The sequence below is a fragment of the Nicotiana tomentosiformis genome, chromosome 7 (assembly GCF_000390325.3).
Source record: "Nicotiana tomentosiformis chromosome 7, ASM39032v3, whole genome shotgun sequence".
In the NCBI taxonomy this organism is placed as follows: domain Eukaryota; kingdom Viridiplantae; phylum Streptophyta; class Magnoliopsida; order Solanales; family Solanaceae; genus Nicotiana; species Nicotiana tomentosiformis.
The window spans coordinates 78,528,832-78,548,906 of NC_090818.1; the positions used below are offsets into that span (position 1 = coordinate 78,528,832).

Genomic DNA, 20,075 nt, shown 5'->3' on the forward strand with positions numbered 1-20,075 from the left:
CGAGAATAGTTCCGCACAAAATCGAAATTAAGAACAATTAGGAACTCAAGATAGAAAGAACTCACTCACTCTCAGAAATAATATGCATACGCCACAAAAGATGAACCATCGGCTTGCCCATAGTGTACTACTCTACTAATTGAGCTCATTCAGTCAAGGATCAAGTAGGACTTTAACTGGTTGTAATGTCGGCAGTAGGACGGGTAGGATACATTTAGATATAAGAGTGACTACACCTCCCTAAGCACTTTTATACATATAATTTACCTTTCAAAAGCCCACACTTTTGTCAAACCATAACTCCACCTTCACCTTACTATGCATTAACTCTCTACTTCTTTAAGCACAATTACATCAAGAGTTACCACTTATCAAAGAATATTTTGCACAACAATACCACATTTTTTTCATGTTCTTTTTCAATTCAAGTGGCTCTTATTTTTTCAAAACATTGCACATTTCTCCTTATTTCAATAGTTCCACTCAAAAGCCAAACCAACACCCCGCACTTCAACTTTTACAAAGTTCATAACAAATTCAAGTGCTCACGAGAGGTACAAAGTTCAAATAGATGGTCAATTCAAATAAATGGGTAAGGCTTGTAATGTTGTTGCCAAAGAAACAAGATTACATGCTCAAAGGGGTTAAATAAGATACATAACATTAGGTGGGTAAAAGTTTATATCTGACTCAACAAAGAAACGCCTAAATCACTTCCAAGACTGAATAAAACTACCATTTCGCTTTGCAAACACACGGGGCAAGTTCTAGACATCTAATACAATGCACAAAATAACATAAAAACTCACACACACATGGCACATGACTCACTGAAGATTGGACTCATCAAGACACTCTAGTAAAAGTAGTAAAGCAAAGTTAAGATCATACACTTTAAGGTACTTATACAATAGTCAAAAACTAAGCCTAAGCGTCACAACTATTGTACTCACTATTCTCAAGGTATAATAGAGTCAAGAGATATTGCTTTCAATTCAAAACACAACACACGATTTTCTACTACTAACAAAATTTAAAAACTAACTACAACCGATTCAAACAAAACCCTTGGAAAATAACCGCGGCACAAAGAAAAACCAAGGAAAAATTATTACACTAACTACATAGGAAAATCTTTTTGTCTTTTTCTTTCGACTTAAATCCCTCAATAAACCCGTTGAATGATATCCATCTTCGGGAAAATGGGTAAATTTAAAACATTTATGTTTTTTTCTATCTCTAACTACTAAAACAACAAAGACTAACACATATTCATACAACATACAATTATCCCCCTACCACACACTTTAAGTTGTGGCATGTCCCCATGACACACAATTAAAAAGCATAAGGTAAAGGAAACTTCCCTGAATATCTAGTCGGGGTCTGAGTTGAAGTCGAGATCCATTCCACACCTTCGAACCAATGCACACATCCATGTAGACAGCTTCTTCTCAACCTTCTTAGGGTACACCCCACACTTATCCTTCTCACTCAGTGCAGCCTTTCCTTTTGAACTCTTCACTTTCCACTCAACACTTGCAGCTGACTTATCCTTTCTCACCCCCGTTTCTACATTCATCTCGAAAGTCACAGTCTCCTTACCCACTCTAAGCAAGAGTTTTCTATCATTTATGTCAAATATTGCTCTGCCCGTCACTAAGAATGGTCTTCCTAAGATGAGGGGGGCCTCCTTGTTCTCCTCCATATTCACCACTATAAAGTCTACAGGAAAGACAAACTTATCTACCCGAACTAAAACATCTTCCACTATCCCCTCGAGTATCAGAGTCGTTTGATCAGCCAGTTCCAAAGATATTGGTGCCGACCTTATCTCTCCAATCTCATTCTCCAACTTTCTGTAAATAGATAGAGGCATTAAATTAATTGAGGCACCAAAATCACATAAAGATTTGTCAAAATTAATAGTGCCTAAAAAGCAAGGTATAGTAAAACTCCCTGGATCTCCACACTTTTGTGGGAGTTTGTTTTGCAAGATTGCACTACAATTCTCTATGAGCTTGACCACCGAGGTCTCTTCTATCTTTCTCTTCTTTGTAAGGATCTCCTTCAAGAATTTGGCATAAGTTGGCATTTGTGAGAGAACTTATGTGAATGGCAAATTTACATTAACCTGTCTCAACATATCTAGAAATCTCTCAAAATGCTTGTCCAACTTTTCTCTATACAGCTTTTGGGGAAAAGGTAAAGCAGGCATGTGCTTGCTGTCTTCATTAGATTCCTCCCTTCTTGAAGTTTCCTCCTTCTTCTTTTTCTCAGCTCCATTCTTGCCTTTCTTCTTCTTATCAACTTCATTTTTCAGCTGCTCCCCAATTTCTTTTTTAGGTACCACCTCTTTTTGGATTGGAGTGGGATCTTTCAACACTTGTCCGCTTCTCAAGGTCACAGCATTCACTGTTTATTTGGGATTTCTCTCAGTATCAGCTGGGAGAGTTCCTGGAATTCTCTCAGACAATATAGTTGCAATTTTTCCCACTTTCTCTAGATTTTGAATTGCTGCCCCATGAGCATCTAACCTCTCATCTGTCTTGACAATGAAGGCTTTCATCATATATTCTAGACCAGGCTGATTGGATTGTTGAGACTGAAACTGCTGCGTTTGGTGATTCTGGAAGACTGGAGCCCCTTGTCCCTGGGTCTAGGATTATTCTATTACCATGCAGTTGTTCTACCTCCAGGTGAACTCCATGAAAAATCGGGGTGTCTTTGACCCATTGCATTAAAGTTGTAATTCCCCACAGCATTCACTTCCTCAATTGAGGCCTGACACTCAAAAGTAGGGTGTCCTCTTCCACATATATCACAAGCTATGTGAGTCTCACTCTGTATTGAAGCTAAGGTTAGCTTCCTTATCTCCTTGGCCATGGCATCGAGTTGTACTTGCACATATGTGTTAGCATCAACTTGGTAAACACCAGTCACTCTTCTTCTTTCAGCACTCCCAGAGGGCCACTGATTTGCATCTTCAGACAATTCATCAAGAATAGTGACTATCTTCTCTGGTGTCTTTTTCATCAACGGGCCTCCAGCTGCATTACTCAATGTTCTACTTGAGGCCGGTGTCAACCCATCCCAAAAATCCTGGAGTTGCATCCAGAGTTCAATTCCGCTATGTTGACACTTTCTGACAATCTCCTTAAAACTCTCCCAAGCTTCAAAAACAGTCTCAATATCTTTCTGGCAGAAGTTATGGATATCTCTTCTAAACTTGACCGTCTTAGCTGAGGAGAAATATTTATCAAGAAATTTTCTGGTCATCTCCTCCCATATTCTAATTGATCCTTGATGCAAGCTTCGAAGCCACTGCTTTGCATCATCTTTGAGTGTGAAGGGGAATGCCATTAAGTACACTACATCTTGTGACACACCATTGTTTTGAAAAGTATTCATAATCTCATCGAAGTCCATCAGATGTGTGTTTGGATCTTCTTTCATCTTTCCTTTGAAGACACATCAATTTTGAAGAGTTTAGAGCAACCCTTGCTTCAATTCAAAATGGTTCGATACAATTGGAGGTGGTCTGATACTTGACAATCCTTGGTTGTAAACTGGTCCAGCATAATCACCAAGTGGTCTCCCAGAACCGGGAGCTATGTTTCCAAACTGGGCTGCATCTAAGTGCTGATTTTGATTAAGTTTGTGACCCCTCTTTTCTTCATAAATGCGATGCGCATCTTTAATAGCTGCTTCTTCAGTATCCCGTGCATCTTTTTCTCTTTGTTGGGCTACCTCTCTTACAGCCAAATCCATATTATCATCATCTCCTGCCATAGTTTCTTTGGTTGAGGATTGCCCAACCTTCTCGATATTCTTAAGGAGATTTCTTTCTTTCCTTAGTTGTCGCAGTTATTTTTCTATTTCTGGTTTGTATGGTAGCAATCCCTTCCCAAAAGATTGAGTCATGCACCACTCTTACCTACAACCTGCGCACAGTCAGAGAACACCAACCGTAAAAGGGGAAAATAAAATAACATAAAAAAAATCCTTAATTAGCACTACAAACTATTTCAAACACACTCTCAATCGTGCCTCATCCAGGTCAAGCTCTCTTCTCTCTCATGCGACTAGGGATGAACAGTAACGGGACAGCGCAGTAATGGCCACTATGCCGTCGTCCGGCGGTGAAAAACCACCGGACCAGTCCCAAAAGATGCAGCTGAGCGCTCCCTTAAATTCAAACCCAGATTCTGCAAATCTCCATTTTGGTGACGCGATTACTGTAGCTCAAAATCACAATGGAACTGCTGGAATTTTCCAACACGATTGTGGTTCAGATTTTGCAATTCGAAGCCATGGGGTCTGTTCTCCACATCAAGAGCTGTCTCTCCGACAAAAACTAGTTCAAGATTCAAAACGAACTGCTCCAGAACTCAAAAATGGATTTGCGACTACTGTAGCAAATGGTCACCTGGGCAGATCTGAATTTTCCCATTTCGACTCTGCTTTACACCCCAACAACAGTGCCCATAATAAGATCAAACAAGAATCAGATGTTGGTCATTTGAATCAAACACAAGACGCAACAATTCTAACGAAGACGATTCTCAAGAAAATTGAAGTTGTTCATGGCATCCCAACTCTGCAATTTACAATGGAGGAACGTGAAGATTTTGCAAGGGAGGAAGGGTTGCATCAAGCCATTGTTGTGAAGCTATCTCCTAATGCTCCAGATTTGCAAGACTTGCATACAATTCTGCCAAAACAGTTTGGTGTCAAAGGCCACTGTTTGATTGGGCTTCTTGCGCAAAGATAGCTCCTCATACGACTGGATCAATATGACAACTTTCTAATATGTCTCGCTAGGTCAGTTCATTATTTTACAAGCAAAGGAAAAGAACATCAGGTTAGAGTATTTCCATGGACAATTGGATATAATCCAAAAGAAGAGACATTTATGGTAGCGGTATGGATTTCATTTCCAAGTTTACCACCTGAGTTGTTTGCTAGGCATGCCTTAATGTCCATTGCATCAGCCGTTGGAATGCCTATTGCCATTGATAAGGTTACTCAACTTAGGTCTAGGCCTAGTACAGCTAGGGTCAAGGTAATTCTGGATATCTTGGACAAACATCCGGAACAAATAAGACTCAAATATGTTGATGGAGGAAATGTTGAGCATCTTCAAGAAGTTATTTACGACAACTTACCTTTGTATTGTAATCACTGCAAGCATCAAGGACATAACGAAAGTACATGTCGCATCCTTTTAAGAAAAAAACGAGTAGTCCATGACGAACAGGTGGAGGATGTAGTTGATGCAACAGGTATGATTGAGAAACTGCAAGGTGATGCAAGGGATTTTTTAAATGCAAAAAGAGCTAGACAACAACTGGAAGAAGGACCTAAACGAGATACAACTAATGGGCAGCAAAATTTATTGAAGGCTTCAATAATGCATCAAGCTGCTGATGGTTATGTTCCAACTGCTGGAGTTCAAGTGGATCAGGGGATGTCTCATAATGAAATTGGACAATTGTTTGCGAATGCAATAGGGAATGGTTCAACTATGGAGCAGGGTAACAAGGTCGCATCTGATCTTGATCAAGTTTTTGGTGAGAAGAAACAAGAGCAGATGTTACGACTAGAAAAATCGAACCATTTTGAGCAGGCTGCTAAGTCAGTCACGACCAAATCTCATACTGATGGTGAGTTGAAGTTGACTGATACCCCAACTGTTGTGAAAAAGAAACTTCCAGCTAATATCCCTACTACAACAGCATTGGCAAGGATTTACAATGCAGTGAGTAAGGCAACTGCTGGTGCACTACCTGGAGGTCGTGGATATGCTGAAATGTCAAATTTGGAGGCTGCTGCATTGAATCCGAAATCGAAAGGCATTGGAGGTGATGAATCAAGTGATAGACCTACTGGTGCAATTAAAGTAGTTGAAAAACCATCAGGTTTTAAAGCTTCTGATGTGCATGATGAGGGGCAACATTTTGAAGGTGTTGAGGCTTTGGATAGTGCAACAGCTAAAGGTGTGAAGGCAGTGGGTAAACATGGTAACCATCACCAAAAATATGGAGCTGAGCGTGCAATTGCTGGTGCAAAAATAGCTCTGTTGCAGGCTGAAGATACTGCTGCTTTGCATGGAAGCTTAAAGAGTGATAACACTGCTGTGAAAAAGGCTGAAGACTAGACAATGGTATCCAGCAAAAAAGGAACTCCAAACAATTTGAAGATGAAGTAGATTGAAAAGATTTCAAGAGACAGTGACACACCAGGTAGTTCAAACCCATTTAATGCTCTTGTCAATGTGAAGCTCGATTCGAACAGTGCTGGGAAAAACTTGCACCTTGAGCATAACAGTTCCACAACTCCAGCTGCTTTAAATTTTACACGCAAGACATGGGCAGAATAGGCAGAAGAGGACGAAGAGGGTGAAGTGTTTGTTCCATATGGAGAGCAACTATGTCAGACAATCACAGCAGGAGGCTTGAAGAGTTATTCATGTGAGATTATTTCATACCATGACCGGGCACTTTTAGATGCTTTGGACAGTCCAAAACCTCATAAAGGTGCATTTTCAGCTGGCTCAAAAACAACTGCACAGGTGCTGAAATTTAGACATAAACCAGATAGTGTACAATAGGGTAAGAACCTCACCAAAAGATGAATTTAGAGCTTCTGCAACGAAGCATAATGCAAAGAAGAGGAATGAACCATTATGGATGGTTGCACAAGAATTAGCTAATCAACAACTAGAGCCCAACTTATGTGTAGCCATTTATGACGAAGGTGAGGAAGATGAATTACTTGCATATTGTCGGGAAAAGGCGGTTAGAAGTGGAGAGTTATCTCCTATGCATAGAGGAAAAAAGAAGGTGAATGAAGAAGTAGCACTGAGGCAACTCCCAATGAGAGCTGCAAAGCAAAAAGGGGTTGCCCCCACCATATCTACAAGGTCCAAGTGATCGGAGAAGAAATGAAGAATTTTGAAGATAGTTGAAGAGGAATTTAAGGAACTTCAAGTTGAAGAACTCACACGTATGATGAATGAGGGTCAAGACTCTAATTTCTACATTATTTTATTTTATCATTTTCAAAGCATCATCACATGTAATATCATCACAGAGTATGTTATAAACTCCGTGATGATCATAGAGTATTTAGTTTTTTCTAGTTCGTATTTTCTTCATGCGTGCTAGTTGACGAGGTTTTTTATGCCTCAATAGGATTTGTAAGGTAAGGTCCAGCACAGTGTGTGCTATATTCCTATGCCTTTGGGAAGTTCCAAGCGTCTATGAGATTATATGCCCTCGTGAGACTTTTTGCTGGCAGCTACACCATGATCCTCTACATGAGGCTGCCATCACAAGGCAATGGAGGCGCAAAGGAGTGATTATATAGCCAAGGCATAGAGGCAACACTACCGTAGCTAGCCCCCTTACTTGTACTTTTCCTTTGTTGTTTCATTTTTCTTTTATAATTAATAAAATAGCTGCTAGGCATACCTAGTAGAATAATTTGCCAAAAAAAACTATTTCAAACACTATTGATTACCAATCCCCGGTAACGACGCCAAAATTTGACGAGCGCAAAACACACACTTAAATATGCTTGCTAGTCGAATATAGTAAAATATAATATCTTATCCACAGGGATTGGAGTTAAATAGTATTATCGTAGTTTTGTTACATCCCGTATTTTAGTACGTTAAAATTTCGTCGTAAGTTAATCGACGTAAGCTCGGGAATGAGATTATTTTGAAGTTATTAGTATTATGCTATTTCAAATAAGTGATAAGTAAATTCGTGAAGGTGAGAGGGTAAGCAAATCGAAGAAAATGAATTTTGTCGAAGTTTGATATTTTGAGATAAAATATGGTCCAAGCTATAATACCCCGTATTTATGGACTACTGTCAGACAAGGTACCACATGATCATGATAGCAAGATATATAAAGTGGGTTAAAATTGAGTAGTATTTTAAGTAAGTTGAGATAATTCTTAATTATGTGGATAATCGGGAAATTATTGATTTTTGGTGGGAGTTTAACCAATTAATTAAGCATATTTGGATAAGATTAAGTATTCCTCAACGTGGCAGCAATACATATCAATCAAGTGACTCTTTAATAACATTGCTAGGTGGCACACTTTGGGAATCAAGTGGGGGCCACAACCACATTGATAAAAGTCTTTCCAAATCCATTTAATTGAGATGCTTATGACTACAAGTAATGGATCTCTTCAGCAAGTAACGTGAATTAAGAGTGATTTGCTTACAAATTTTCATTACAATATTCATTATTCATTAAGAGTGAGATCTTATGTTTTCTAAGCTAACAGATGAAAGCCACAAAGAGAATGATTATGAAATCATATAATTCCATTCTTGAAATAGTGTTAACGTGATGTCCATGGATGTAGCAGCAATCTAATTTTGAATTATGTAATAGCAACGTGACTTGCAATACTAAGGGAGTACGGTACAATCTTTCTCAAGAATATCATACGGACTGTCACTTTTTCTTATTACTCTAGATCGTTTGGTAGAGCGCAGTCGTAGAAATTCAAATTTCTAAATTCTATTATATTCATAATATAATGATAACTACATCCAGAAGGACGGTTGGTAAGAGATATAGCTTTGGAAGTGTTGAGTTAGAGGAACTCGATTTTGCATCATGCTTATGATGGATAAATATGAGGTATTCAGCAGATCATGTGTGTACTAAGATGTGTAAGCTTCTTGATAAGGATCTCTAAGGTAAGAATGTCTATTCACTCTTACGGTAAAAAGGAATAAGAGAATCGAAAGGTAGACACAAGTTTCAGCAAGTAAAAGAAACAAGAGGAAAAAGGGTACGAGCTACCCAGCTAATGAAGATTATCGCAGAGGAATATAAGCATTTTGAGTTACCTTCAACAATAACAGAGGTATGTACAATTGGCCACACCCATCTCATTTATGCCCTATGGGGGCTAATAGAAGTAGTATAAGAGAAGGCAGGATATCAGGATCTAGCTGGGGTTAGGGTAACCCAAAAATGGTGGATGGATTGTTAGCATTAGCTGACATTTTCGAAAGATATTGCAAATGTGCTAATAGATCTCCTTGTGAGTCACCCAGATGGTGCACTCTAAAATAGTACAGCTAGATATGAGTACTAAAAAGATAGGCACTGGAAGCCTGGAAGGGATAAGTATTACCTTAGTATGGCTCCCGTCCCTAGTAAAGAAAAAATGTTAGGCAACCCGAAGAGCCAGTAGATGGAGCAAGGAGAGCTAAAAGCAAAAGAATGTCTTGTTCGAGTTTTCAGAATAAAGTGATAGACATAAATGTTAGCGGGAAATAAGAAGAGAGTTAATGAAGCATTATGAGTAAGATGTGATACATGGATGACAACGGTAGATCAAAAAGATGACAGTATTACAGAGTCTATAGTCAAGTGAAGGAAAAGAAGAGTGGTGACAGGCCTTGAGACAACAAAAGAGTATAGGCCATAAAGTCATAACCTCATTTCGAGAAATACGTTCATGACTCCAACGTGATTACCAAAAGGAAAAGTTAGACCCCAGAGTAATAGAAATCAGTATGGGCTGGTGAAGAAGATAAACTAAACATGAATTGGGGACTGAGTGATTTGATAATAGTCGGCATCATGAGACTTTTAGATTGCGTTCTGGCAATAAAAAAATGGACGATAGAAGAATAATCCTTAAAGGTCATTCAGGAAGACGCTTCCCTAAAGCAAGCAAGGTGAGCAAAGTTAAGCTTAAGGGACTATGTGTGCCAGTTATACTAAGTGTCACCCTCGCGAGTAAGGAAATTTGTTATCCTTGGTACCGCGAGGCGAGTAAGGGTTATCGATGATGTGAAATGACGCCAAAGATGAAGAGGTAAAACATCTATACGTAGATCATCATAGCACTAAATCTTAATACCCCCCCTAAAGAGGGGGGGATATGGAGTGATGTGGCGTTAAGTCAGAATTAAGTCGTTCTAATAACTATGGAATGGTCAAGGAAGAATGCGAAAAAAAATGAGAAAGGGATGAGATTGCACTTATTCAAAGCCTACAGATATGCTATGATTCTAGAATATTATGCAAACACGACGTCAAGGAGAGGAAGTAAGGGTTCCTGCCCGAGATGTTATTGATAAATAAAGAGCTAGTACGAGACGTAAGTTAAGACAAAGGAAATAACCCAAGGAAGATTACGCAGAATATTGATATGAGAATGGGCCAACGAGTAGTTAGTAGTTGATTCAGGAAGAGCCTAGTTATGGCTAGACAAGAAGATATAGACAAATCAACAGATCGTGCAAGATAAACATAGTAAACCCCAACATGGGAAATTCAGTCTCGCTGATATGACATCGTGACCCTTGAGAAATATTCAGATAGGAGTTGGAGTACTTAAAGGTACCGTATGGGTGTTACGAAAATAAAAGAGAATCTCACTAGGAAGACAGTCAAAACTTCAGTTCAAAAGAAACCCTGCAAGCACAAGGGCATGGAGGTAAGTAACTACGGATAATTATGGGCGAGGAAAGACATCAAAACATTCCGTCAAGTATACGATATAATAAGCTCGCAGCTTTACAAGAGTCAGGGGGTCCTCCCTAAGTACTACAATGAAGGACTAGCTGAGGAAATAAGGAAGAAGGCTTTAACCTAAACATAGTAAATTGAAGAAGAAATGGTCTAGTAATAGCAGTCTCACTACAACATTGTATGCACTCCATAAGAAAGTTGTCTGGCACCTATCGTGGCTAATGAGAGGGAAGTGAAACCAAAAGTAATGGTCGAAATCATATGAGTTGCACGAAAATTCCGGCATGCATGGAAACTAAGATAAGCTAAGTATGCATACAACAAGGGGGCAGAAAAACCAGGAAAAGTAATTGGTTGCGTTTAAAGAAAGCTGAGATGGAACGAAAGGAATTATTCGATCAATGATCCAGAGTTAGTTATGTTATGAACGCACTTAAGAGTTTGGAGTATTATCCATGCAGCATATATGTTTATAATCATACAGCTGTAGAAGACTCTGGTATAAGTTAAAAGAAAGAATTGGGTCCAGGTCATAGACAACGGATTGAATTATTAGATAATGATATCACGGATATTCCATAGCGTCTATGAAAGTCTAAAGTAACAACTAATACTCTGAGCCGCAAATCGGAAGATAGCTTAAGCCTACATAAAGGCTGATCAGAAGGAAGAGGAAACTAAAGAGTTACATCAACTAAGTAAATCAGGAGTATGATTATTGGACCCAGGAAATTATAGAAATCGTGATTGAGATCATTGTAGAATCACTCTTAATATCAGAGGTACAGGAGAGAGAGTACAACAACCATATTCTGTAATGGCTCTGTGAGAAAGCCAATTAGAAGAGTACCAACCTCATAAGAAGTCAGTATGAAGCTCCCACTGGATTGTGTATGCACCAGAGGTGCAAGTATTATAATAGAGATTCAAATTGTGGATGAGAATGATACCTATGTGGAAGGGAGGTCATGAAAGAGATAGAAGATGTGATGCGAGACTTTAAGGTAAGTAAGGTAAAGGTGGACAACGTACGAGGTACTCAACTGCAGAAGGTTGTGAATGGTCCATGCTTCGGATAGATGGCTAGAAGCGCGGGGATTCAGTATCCAGGAATGATAGTGGTGTCGCCAGTGGCATGTCTTCCAGCTTATGGTTTCTAGGTATCGAGAAGTCTAATTAAGAGAGTAAAGAAGAGTTAGAGAAGATGTGATGTCTCGCTTGATGTTCCAGAATGATATAAGGAAATCTATGATGCAAGAAAGTTGAAGGAAGATTGTGAATAGTATAAATAGAGATGTGTAGGCCGCAAGCTAAAGTATGGTTGAGCGACAAAGTTTTAGGAAGACAGGAGTAAGGATGAGAAAAAGTGAGTGAGAAGGTGACCAGAATGGATAAATCCTCGGGATTAAGCTCATGAAAATAAGAGAACTGATGGTTTCTCTAAGTTATAGAAAGTCTAGTATAGCCGGAATGAACTCAAAGAAGTCTAAGACTAATAGCTTGTAGAAGAGATGGAATGATGTCCTGGTAGTAGAATAAGGGTGTAATTGTGATAGATAACGGATGACATTTGGGCCTTCGATTGAGTAATGATTTGAAAAAAAAGAGGGGGGATTTCATGAATTGTACAGGATTAAAATACCCGCGTAAGGTGAATCGCATTGGGATGATATGAAATATGGTTATGGAAGCATAGTATCGCCCCCAGGTGGATCAGGAAAATGTTCTCCGATGAGACGTGAGCCCTAGCGGCAGTATTACATAAGAGGTCAAGTTATAGGTATTAAGGTGAATCAATAATGGATGGATAAATGTTACAAAGTATGAGATGAGATTAGACCATTATTCTTAAGATGAACATTACTGAAGAAGCATTAAAGGACTTAGATTTATGCATATAGGATAAGCAATGAGAGTAACCTGGAGTTTGGTAGCAGACCTCAGTAACGATAAATCAAAGTAAGAGTTATGGCAGTAAAGTCATACGGATGGATAAATGGACCTATGAAATAAGATATAGCAATATCAGTAAGTTTAACAAAGTACTGAGCGAAGAACTTTAGTATACCTATAGATGCCCAGAGAGACATCTTATCAAAGCTCTGTATATGTTTACAAAGTGAGGCCTAGATATTAGCTAAAAGCTGGAGGAAAAAGGAGAAAAGAGTCGCATAGGCACATTTACAAGGTTAGAGTCGTACAGACTGCATGATAAAAGGTCGCATCAGTTACAAGATTGAAAGGATTCCGACCATAAGTCGTGGTGTGAGAAAGAGGCCTAAAAGGGGGAATGCACTGGCCTTTGGATTTATTCACAGAACAGTTGCCTAGATGGCAAGAAGAGTGCTAAAGTAGTCGCAAGAGCTATAGGTTATGATAATGATAAGTGCAACAGTCAAAATTCGAGGACGAATGTTCCAAAGGAGGGAATGATGTTACATCCCGCATTTTCATACGTTAATGCTTCGTCATAAGTTAATCGAGGTAAGCTCGGGAATGAGATTATTTTGAGGTTATAAGTATTATGGTATTTCAAACAAGTGATGAGTAAATTCGTGAAGGTGAGAGGGTAAGCAAATCGAAGAAAATGAATTTCGTTGAAGTTTGACACTTTGAGATAAAAGACGGTCCAAGCTACAATACAACATATTTATGGACTAGTGCCATACAAGGTTACCACATGACAATGATAGCAAGATATATAAAGTGGGTTAAAATTGAATAGTATTTTAAGTAAGTTAAGATAATTCTTAATTATGTGAATAATCGGGTAATTATTGATTTTTTAGTGAGAGATTAACCAATTAATTAAGTATATTTGGATAAGATTAAGTACTCCTCAACGTGGCAGCAAGACATATCAATCAAGTGACTCTTTAATCACATTGCTAGGTGGCACACTTTGGGAATCAAGTGGGGCCCACAACCACATTGATAAAAGGCTTTCCAAATCCATTTAATTGAGATGCTTATGACTATAAGTAATGGATCTCTTCAGCAAGCAATGTGAATTAAGAGTGATTTGCTTACAAATTTTCATTACAATATTCATTATTCATTAAGAGTGAGATCTTATGTTTGCTAAGCAAACGGATGAATTATGAAATCATATAATTCCATTCTTGAATTAGTGTTAACGTGATGTCCATGGATGTAGCAGCAACCTAATTTTGAATTATGTAATAGCAACGTGACTTGCCATTCTAAGGGAGTACGGTACAATCTTTCTCAAGAATATCATACGGATTTTCCCCTACTTCGATCCGCCGTTACGTGTTTTTCGCAAAGGACATGTGTTAGAGGGATTTTCAAGAGAATCAGTTCAGGTATGTTAAGGTTATCCCTTCTTTTTTTTGGCATGATCCAAATGATGCAAATGAAATGAGCAAAATATGCAACTTTCATAAATGACTCTATTCATAGAAATACTATGGGTGTCTATATTCTTGATTCCTCATGTGTCTTATTATTCTATCATCTGTTCATGGATATCAGAAAATACGTAAATTGATAAAGTTTATTTCATGATATTAATCAAAGGCATAATGGTCATATGATGTTTTGAGAGATTTTATTGGCATATTTCATATGCATTTCATTCATTTATACATGTACATTGACCCATGACCAGATGGCATTATATACGCGTATATTATATGTATATGGGATATGGGAAAAGGTTACGGTGTTATATACACACCACCACCTGATCAGCTGGTATACGTTGATGATTTGCCCACAATGGCCGATATGATATGATGGGATGCCCTTAGAGGCTTGATGATGTTTTGAACAAATATACCTAAGCATGATATGACATTTATATGCATATGCATGACATTGTAAATGCTAATGATTCACAGAGTTATTCAGACTTACATGTTGAGTCTTTTACTCCATGTTTCTCTTATGTCTATTATTTACGGATTTTCATACCTTACATACTCGGTACATTATTTGTACTGACGTACGTTTGCATGGGGATGCTACGTTTCATGCCTGCAGGTCCCGATAGACAGGTGGAGAGTCCTCCAAGTAGGCTATCAGCTCAGCGAAAGATGTTGGTGCGCTCCATTTGCTCCGGAGTCACTTGTTTGGTCAGTATGATTTGGACGTATATTGTTTGGTATGGCAGGGCCCTGTCCCAACCTTTATGATAATTATGTATTCTTAGAGGCTTGTAGACAGATTTCATGTACGTAATGTATGGCCTTGTCGGCCTATGTTCAGTGTACGAGTGGTTATTTTGGCCTTATAGGCCTGTATGTCTTATGTATAAGTTGGTATTACATGTTTTATTCTACTTATCTCATGGCAGCCTCTCCAGCTCAGTTATCTATGATAGTATTATACGAAAGATACGTTATGTCTGTACTCGGTTGAGTAAGGTATTGGGTGCCCGTCGCGGCCCATCGGTTTAGGTCGTGACAAGTTTGTAGCTAGATTGCTATCCAAGATGATCAACAGTTTAGAATTATGTGATTAAAAACTAAAATTAACTAAGAATCTAAAGCTAATTGACGAATGACAATTGAAACAAAAGTAAGCAAGGAAGATATCAATGGGAGAAAATAGGGATTGATTTTATAGGTGCAAGATAAATGCCTAGAATTTAACTCTAGTTAATTCACTTCTAATGTTCAAGTGAGTCTCTCGAATTCACTCAATTATTAGTTCAAATGTTTAGTGTAAACGCCTCTCTCGATTAAGTCTCAACCTCACAAGATGAACTAAGTTAACCTAGGTGAAGATATGCAAGAATTCGTAGTGGATTGGTCTTTAGGAGAATCTCTTTCGATTATCCTCCTAACTAGGTTTAATCAACAATTCAACTAGACTCTTTCGATTACTAAGAAGTATTAATGAATTCAACCAATAAAGTATAATGCAAAGATATAACGGGTTATGCCTCTATCGATTATATAAACAAGTGAATATAGATACACCGATTGAAACATCCAAAATGATTCAATACATAAAAACTAGTTTTGTGATCCACAAACAAATATCAATACACCAAATCCATCAAACCGTAAAGAGAACTACTCTATGGATATGGAGTAATTCATCACAAATAAGTTTAAAGTAAAGAAAAACATAAAATGATCCAAACGCGTGTCTTGAGTGAGGATTGAATGATGCATTCCTTGTGCTTTTTCTTCTCCAACTCCTACTTAGCCTCCTTAGGTCTTAGATATGTTAAAAGTCCAGAAAATAATATTTTTCCATGTATATATACCAAGTAGGGTCGGCCCAGATGAAAACACCTTTTCCTGCGTGAAATAGGATAATTACTCTGTAAATATTGCACAGGCGTGCGCCGCATGGGACGACGCGCCATGCGAGGCATTAGTGGGGATTTCCAAAGAGTTCTTTCTGACGGGCAGGCATTTTACACAGTCGCGCTAGTGTTGTTTTCTCAGAGTCCGGAATTTTCTTGACTTTTTGATACTCGAACGTGGTTTTTGTCCCCGAACGCGATCCCGGCTTAATCCCTTGGGCTTTTACTCAGACTTCAAAGATCCAAATCAATCGAATTAGCTCCATAACATCTACATCACTCGTAATCAATCCTACAAGGCATAAAACACATAATAAGTGCAAAACCCTAGCAATTAAAGCTCAAACTCAATTAAAGTGAAGTAAATTAGAGCGCAATAAGCAACTAAAACATGAGGTGATAGCCTACCATCAAGCAATGACTCAAGAACTTGAAAATTCAAACTTGCAGTATGCCGAATGGAAGGAAGATGATGGCAAAATTATTTTTCAAACTAGAGCTAAAATGCTATCTAAGATTTGTGCCCTTAGAATTGACAAAGGGATTGGCTATAATGCAATTAGCACTTATATGGTTGAGAAATTGAACTTTCCTTGTATGGAGTATATTGAACCATACATGTTGTAAGGGGTAAAGGTAGATAAAAGGGTGTTATTACTATTTTCTATTGGAAGGTATGAGGATGCGATCTGGTATGATGTGATTCCCTTGAATAATTATCATATCTTGTTGGGAAAGCCATGGTATATCTACATAAGAGCTTCATATATCATGGAAAAAAAATAGATACTCTTTTGAGGTTAACGGGAAGAAACTCATTCTTGGGCCTTTGACTCCCTCACAAATTTGTGAAGACGAAAAAGACTGTTAAAGAGAATATGGAAAAATATGAGAGAGAAAAGAATGAGAGAAGTAAGGGAGTGCATGTTGACATCCCAAGAGAGGAAAAAGGAGAGGATGTGTTGAGTGAAAAGAGTGGGATGTCAAGGGGGGAAGAGTAAGCTTGAGGGGAAAGAAAATAGAGAAGGCCATGAGATAGAAAAAAGTTGTGAGGTAGAGAAACAAGAGGGTTTGAGTGAAGAAAAAGAAGAAAATCTTGGTGCGAGAGAAGAGGATAAGGGTTAGTAGAAAGTTAGTCTTGTGATAAAAGCCAAAGAGAGTGTATGCAAGAAAAATATTTCTTTACTTTCCAACTCGCTAAATCTTTCTTGTTTTAGTTCTTGTGATTTTGTGCAGCCAAGTGTTGAAAGACCTTTGGAAAGGGGAGGTAAGACGCAAGAGATGGTAGCAAAGGATCCAATTTTATTCCAACATGAATTTTTAAAAATCAATTCTTATTGGATGGTAAAAGATAAAAGCTTGGTTGATTTCTTTGTTGTTGAACCTTTTGACTCTTTTGATCCTTATTTACAGGTTTATAACATGGAGTTCCCTAAAGGCATTGTTAAGTTAGAGTCGTTGCATAAAAGAATAAAAGGTGATGTTGTTCCATTGGTAAATAAGTCCATGTATGGTATGTATAATTGGTTTATTCACATTCTTGGCCTTTCTAGAATACCTAAGGTATTTTTGGAGGTAACGAACTATACTCTTATTTCTTATGTTGGTGACTTTATAATTTTTGTGGATGATGATATTTTGATATATATCAAGTCATTAACTGTAATATCTAAGTTCAGTGCAAGAGTAATTTGCTTCCTTTTGAAATTGAGTATGACATAGATGATTATGAATTCTAACTTGGTAGAAAGAGGCATGAAATTTATGAGAAGAGGCTTGCGAATGATTTAAATATTTCTTCTTCTCTTATTCAAGTGTCTAGTGATCTTTCATGTGATGAATTACTAGAATGTAATTTTTGTTATGTGATGGAAAGTTATTCTTCCAGTCATGTTGATTGTAATCCTGTAAAAGTGTTTGCTACTAGTAAAGAGGCTATGCATGATTAATATAAGGCCCTCAGGCTCCAATCCAAACATTCACATAAGTATATTAATATAACACAGACTCACTCACTAATTCAAATCATCAAAATAACATCAAATATCAGGAATCGATCATCAAAACTAAAAATTTCAACTTTTAAACTCATTTTTTCAGTTTTTCACATAATGCGCCGAAACGCGCTTGGATCACTCGGGACCTGAACCAAACATGTGTACACGTCCAAAATCATCATACAAACCTACCGAAATTGTCAAAATACCGATCAGAGGTTGTTTACCAAAAACGTTGACTGTAGTCAACTCTAGCCTCATTTTAAGTCAAAAATCACATTTTCTTCAAAATGTCACATAAAAACTTTCCTAATAATGACACGAACCATGCACGCAAGTCATATAATATCAAATGAATCTATGAGATGTCTCAAAACATAAAAATAAATGCTAGTACTCAAAACGACCTATTGGGTCGTCACATAGACCTCGATTTGAGGTCGAATCTCAAAACAAATTAATATTTGAAGTCGAGGATAAATGGGTAATCTGCATTAGGTCTTGATTTTGCATTTCGACCAACTATGCTCGGGTTGAATTTTGTTGACTTTTCCAAATATGATAAAGAACGAACCTTTTTTATATTAGAACGGTTTCTAAAGCTTATTTTGACTTATTTAGGCATTATTTGACTAGACTCGAATTGTTTGGAGGCTTGTGCTAAAGGAAAAGTTGTGTTGGATTGTTGATTTGGTCCCAGAAAGAGGTAAGTATCGTGGTTAACCTTGATTTGAGGGAATTAGGATATTATTGTGTCTATTTTCTACATAAACTGTGTCTTGGGGATGGTGTATATGCAAGGTGACGAGTGTATATATTGTTTCATGGGTTAAAGCATGCATATAGAACTAGTTTATTTCATGTCAAATTTATTACATGCTTTTATATTTTCGTGCCTTATCTATTATATGTTTTACTTGTTCCATACTTTTATTTGTTAGATGCCTTACTTGTCACATAATTTACTTGCTACATGACTTTACTTATCACATGTCTTTGCTTGTTATATGCCTTTAATTGTTCCATGTCGTCACTTGCCCTAAGTCTTTTCTTATTTTATGATTTATTCTCCTATGCGATGCTGGATTGTGTGGCTATTTGATTGTTCATGTGTTAATGACTTGTTGGAGTCATTTGTTGGGTTATAGGTGTGAGACTAGCTTTTGGATAATGGAATGTCTATCACATCTTATTCGTGATCATCTTTCCTTGATGAATTATGTGTATTCATCCTCTTTTATGTTATGTTATGAATTGTTCTATGCTTGGTTGATTTTTGGGTGTTTCCCCATGAATTGGTATGTTGCATCGGGTTGTGCCGCTATATTGTTATGATGGAATCGGGTCGCCACTGCGACATTATTATGATAGAGCCCGAGTTGCTCGCCGAGATATTATAGCCATGGGATCGGGTTGCCACCACAACAATATTGTGTGTCGTTGGCTTGGGTTGTGCGCCATAACATATATGCGATGAATTTGTGGTTTGATTATGTTGTTCCTAGATGTCATTTATCTCTGTTGATTTGAGTTGTTGAGAACGGTTTTGGTTTTTCTTATTCAAGAAACATTATTATTATTATTTCCTTTATCGAATCCTTTTTCTATTATTCATCTTTAACTCTATTATTATTATTATTATTGTTATTTCTATTTCTATCGCTAATTCTACTTCTTATTAGCTATACATGTTATATGGTAAATATATTTTCATAGCCTCGGCATTACATCGTCGACGTTAGACTCGATACCTACTGAGTACATGGGGTCGATTGTACTCATACTACACTTCAGCACTTCTTGTGTAGATTTGTTGCGAGTTATAACGACTCGACCGGTCATTTTGAGAATTTGCATCCCGTTTGGTAGGTTAAGGTCTCGAACAGCTTCGTATTATGTATTATGACTTGCGTGTATGGTTGAGTTCGGATTTCGGATGATTCGGTATTGATTTGGAAGGATGATTCTTGTTTTAGAAGTTTAAGTAAAAAGAGTTGATTGGAGTTTGACTTTTGTGTAGACGATTCTAGAATGGTGTTTTGATGATTCCAATAGCTTTGTATGGTGATTTTGGACTCAGGCGTATGTCCGGATTTGGAATTGGAGATCCGTAGGTTAAGAGGTTTGATCGGGAGTTGACTTTGTTGATATCGGATTCGGATTTCTATTCCGAGAGTTGGTATAGCTCTGTTGTGTCATTTGGAACTTGCATGGAAAATTTGATGTCATTCCAGGTTGATTTGATATGATTCGGTGCGAGTTGTAGAAGTTGA

At 37.7% G+C, this 20,075-nt stretch overlaps 1 protein-coding gene and 1 non-coding gene across 2 annotated transcripts; one reads left to right on the plus strand and one right to left on the minus strand.

The window, feature by feature from the left end:
* Positions 1-1,375: 1,375 nt before the first annotated feature.
* Positions 1,376-3,792, minus strand: LOC138895866 (uncharacterized). The gene is made up of 4 exons (XM_070180608.1): positions 3,549-3,792; positions 2,694-3,461; positions 2,190-2,415; positions 1,376-1,859 (listed from the first exon to the last, which is right to left on the minus strand). Exons 1-4 carry the CDS (start codon positions 3,790-3,792, stop codon positions 1,376-1,378), a joined length of 1,722 nt encoding a protein of 573 aa, XP_070036709.1.
* LOC117277132 (small nucleolar RNA R71) lies at positions 3,125-3,231 on the plus strand. The gene has a single exon (XR_004507417.1). It is a non-coding gene; the product is annotated as a small nucleolar RNA R71 (small nucleolar RNA).
* Positions 3,793-20,075: the final 16,283 nt, after the last annotated feature.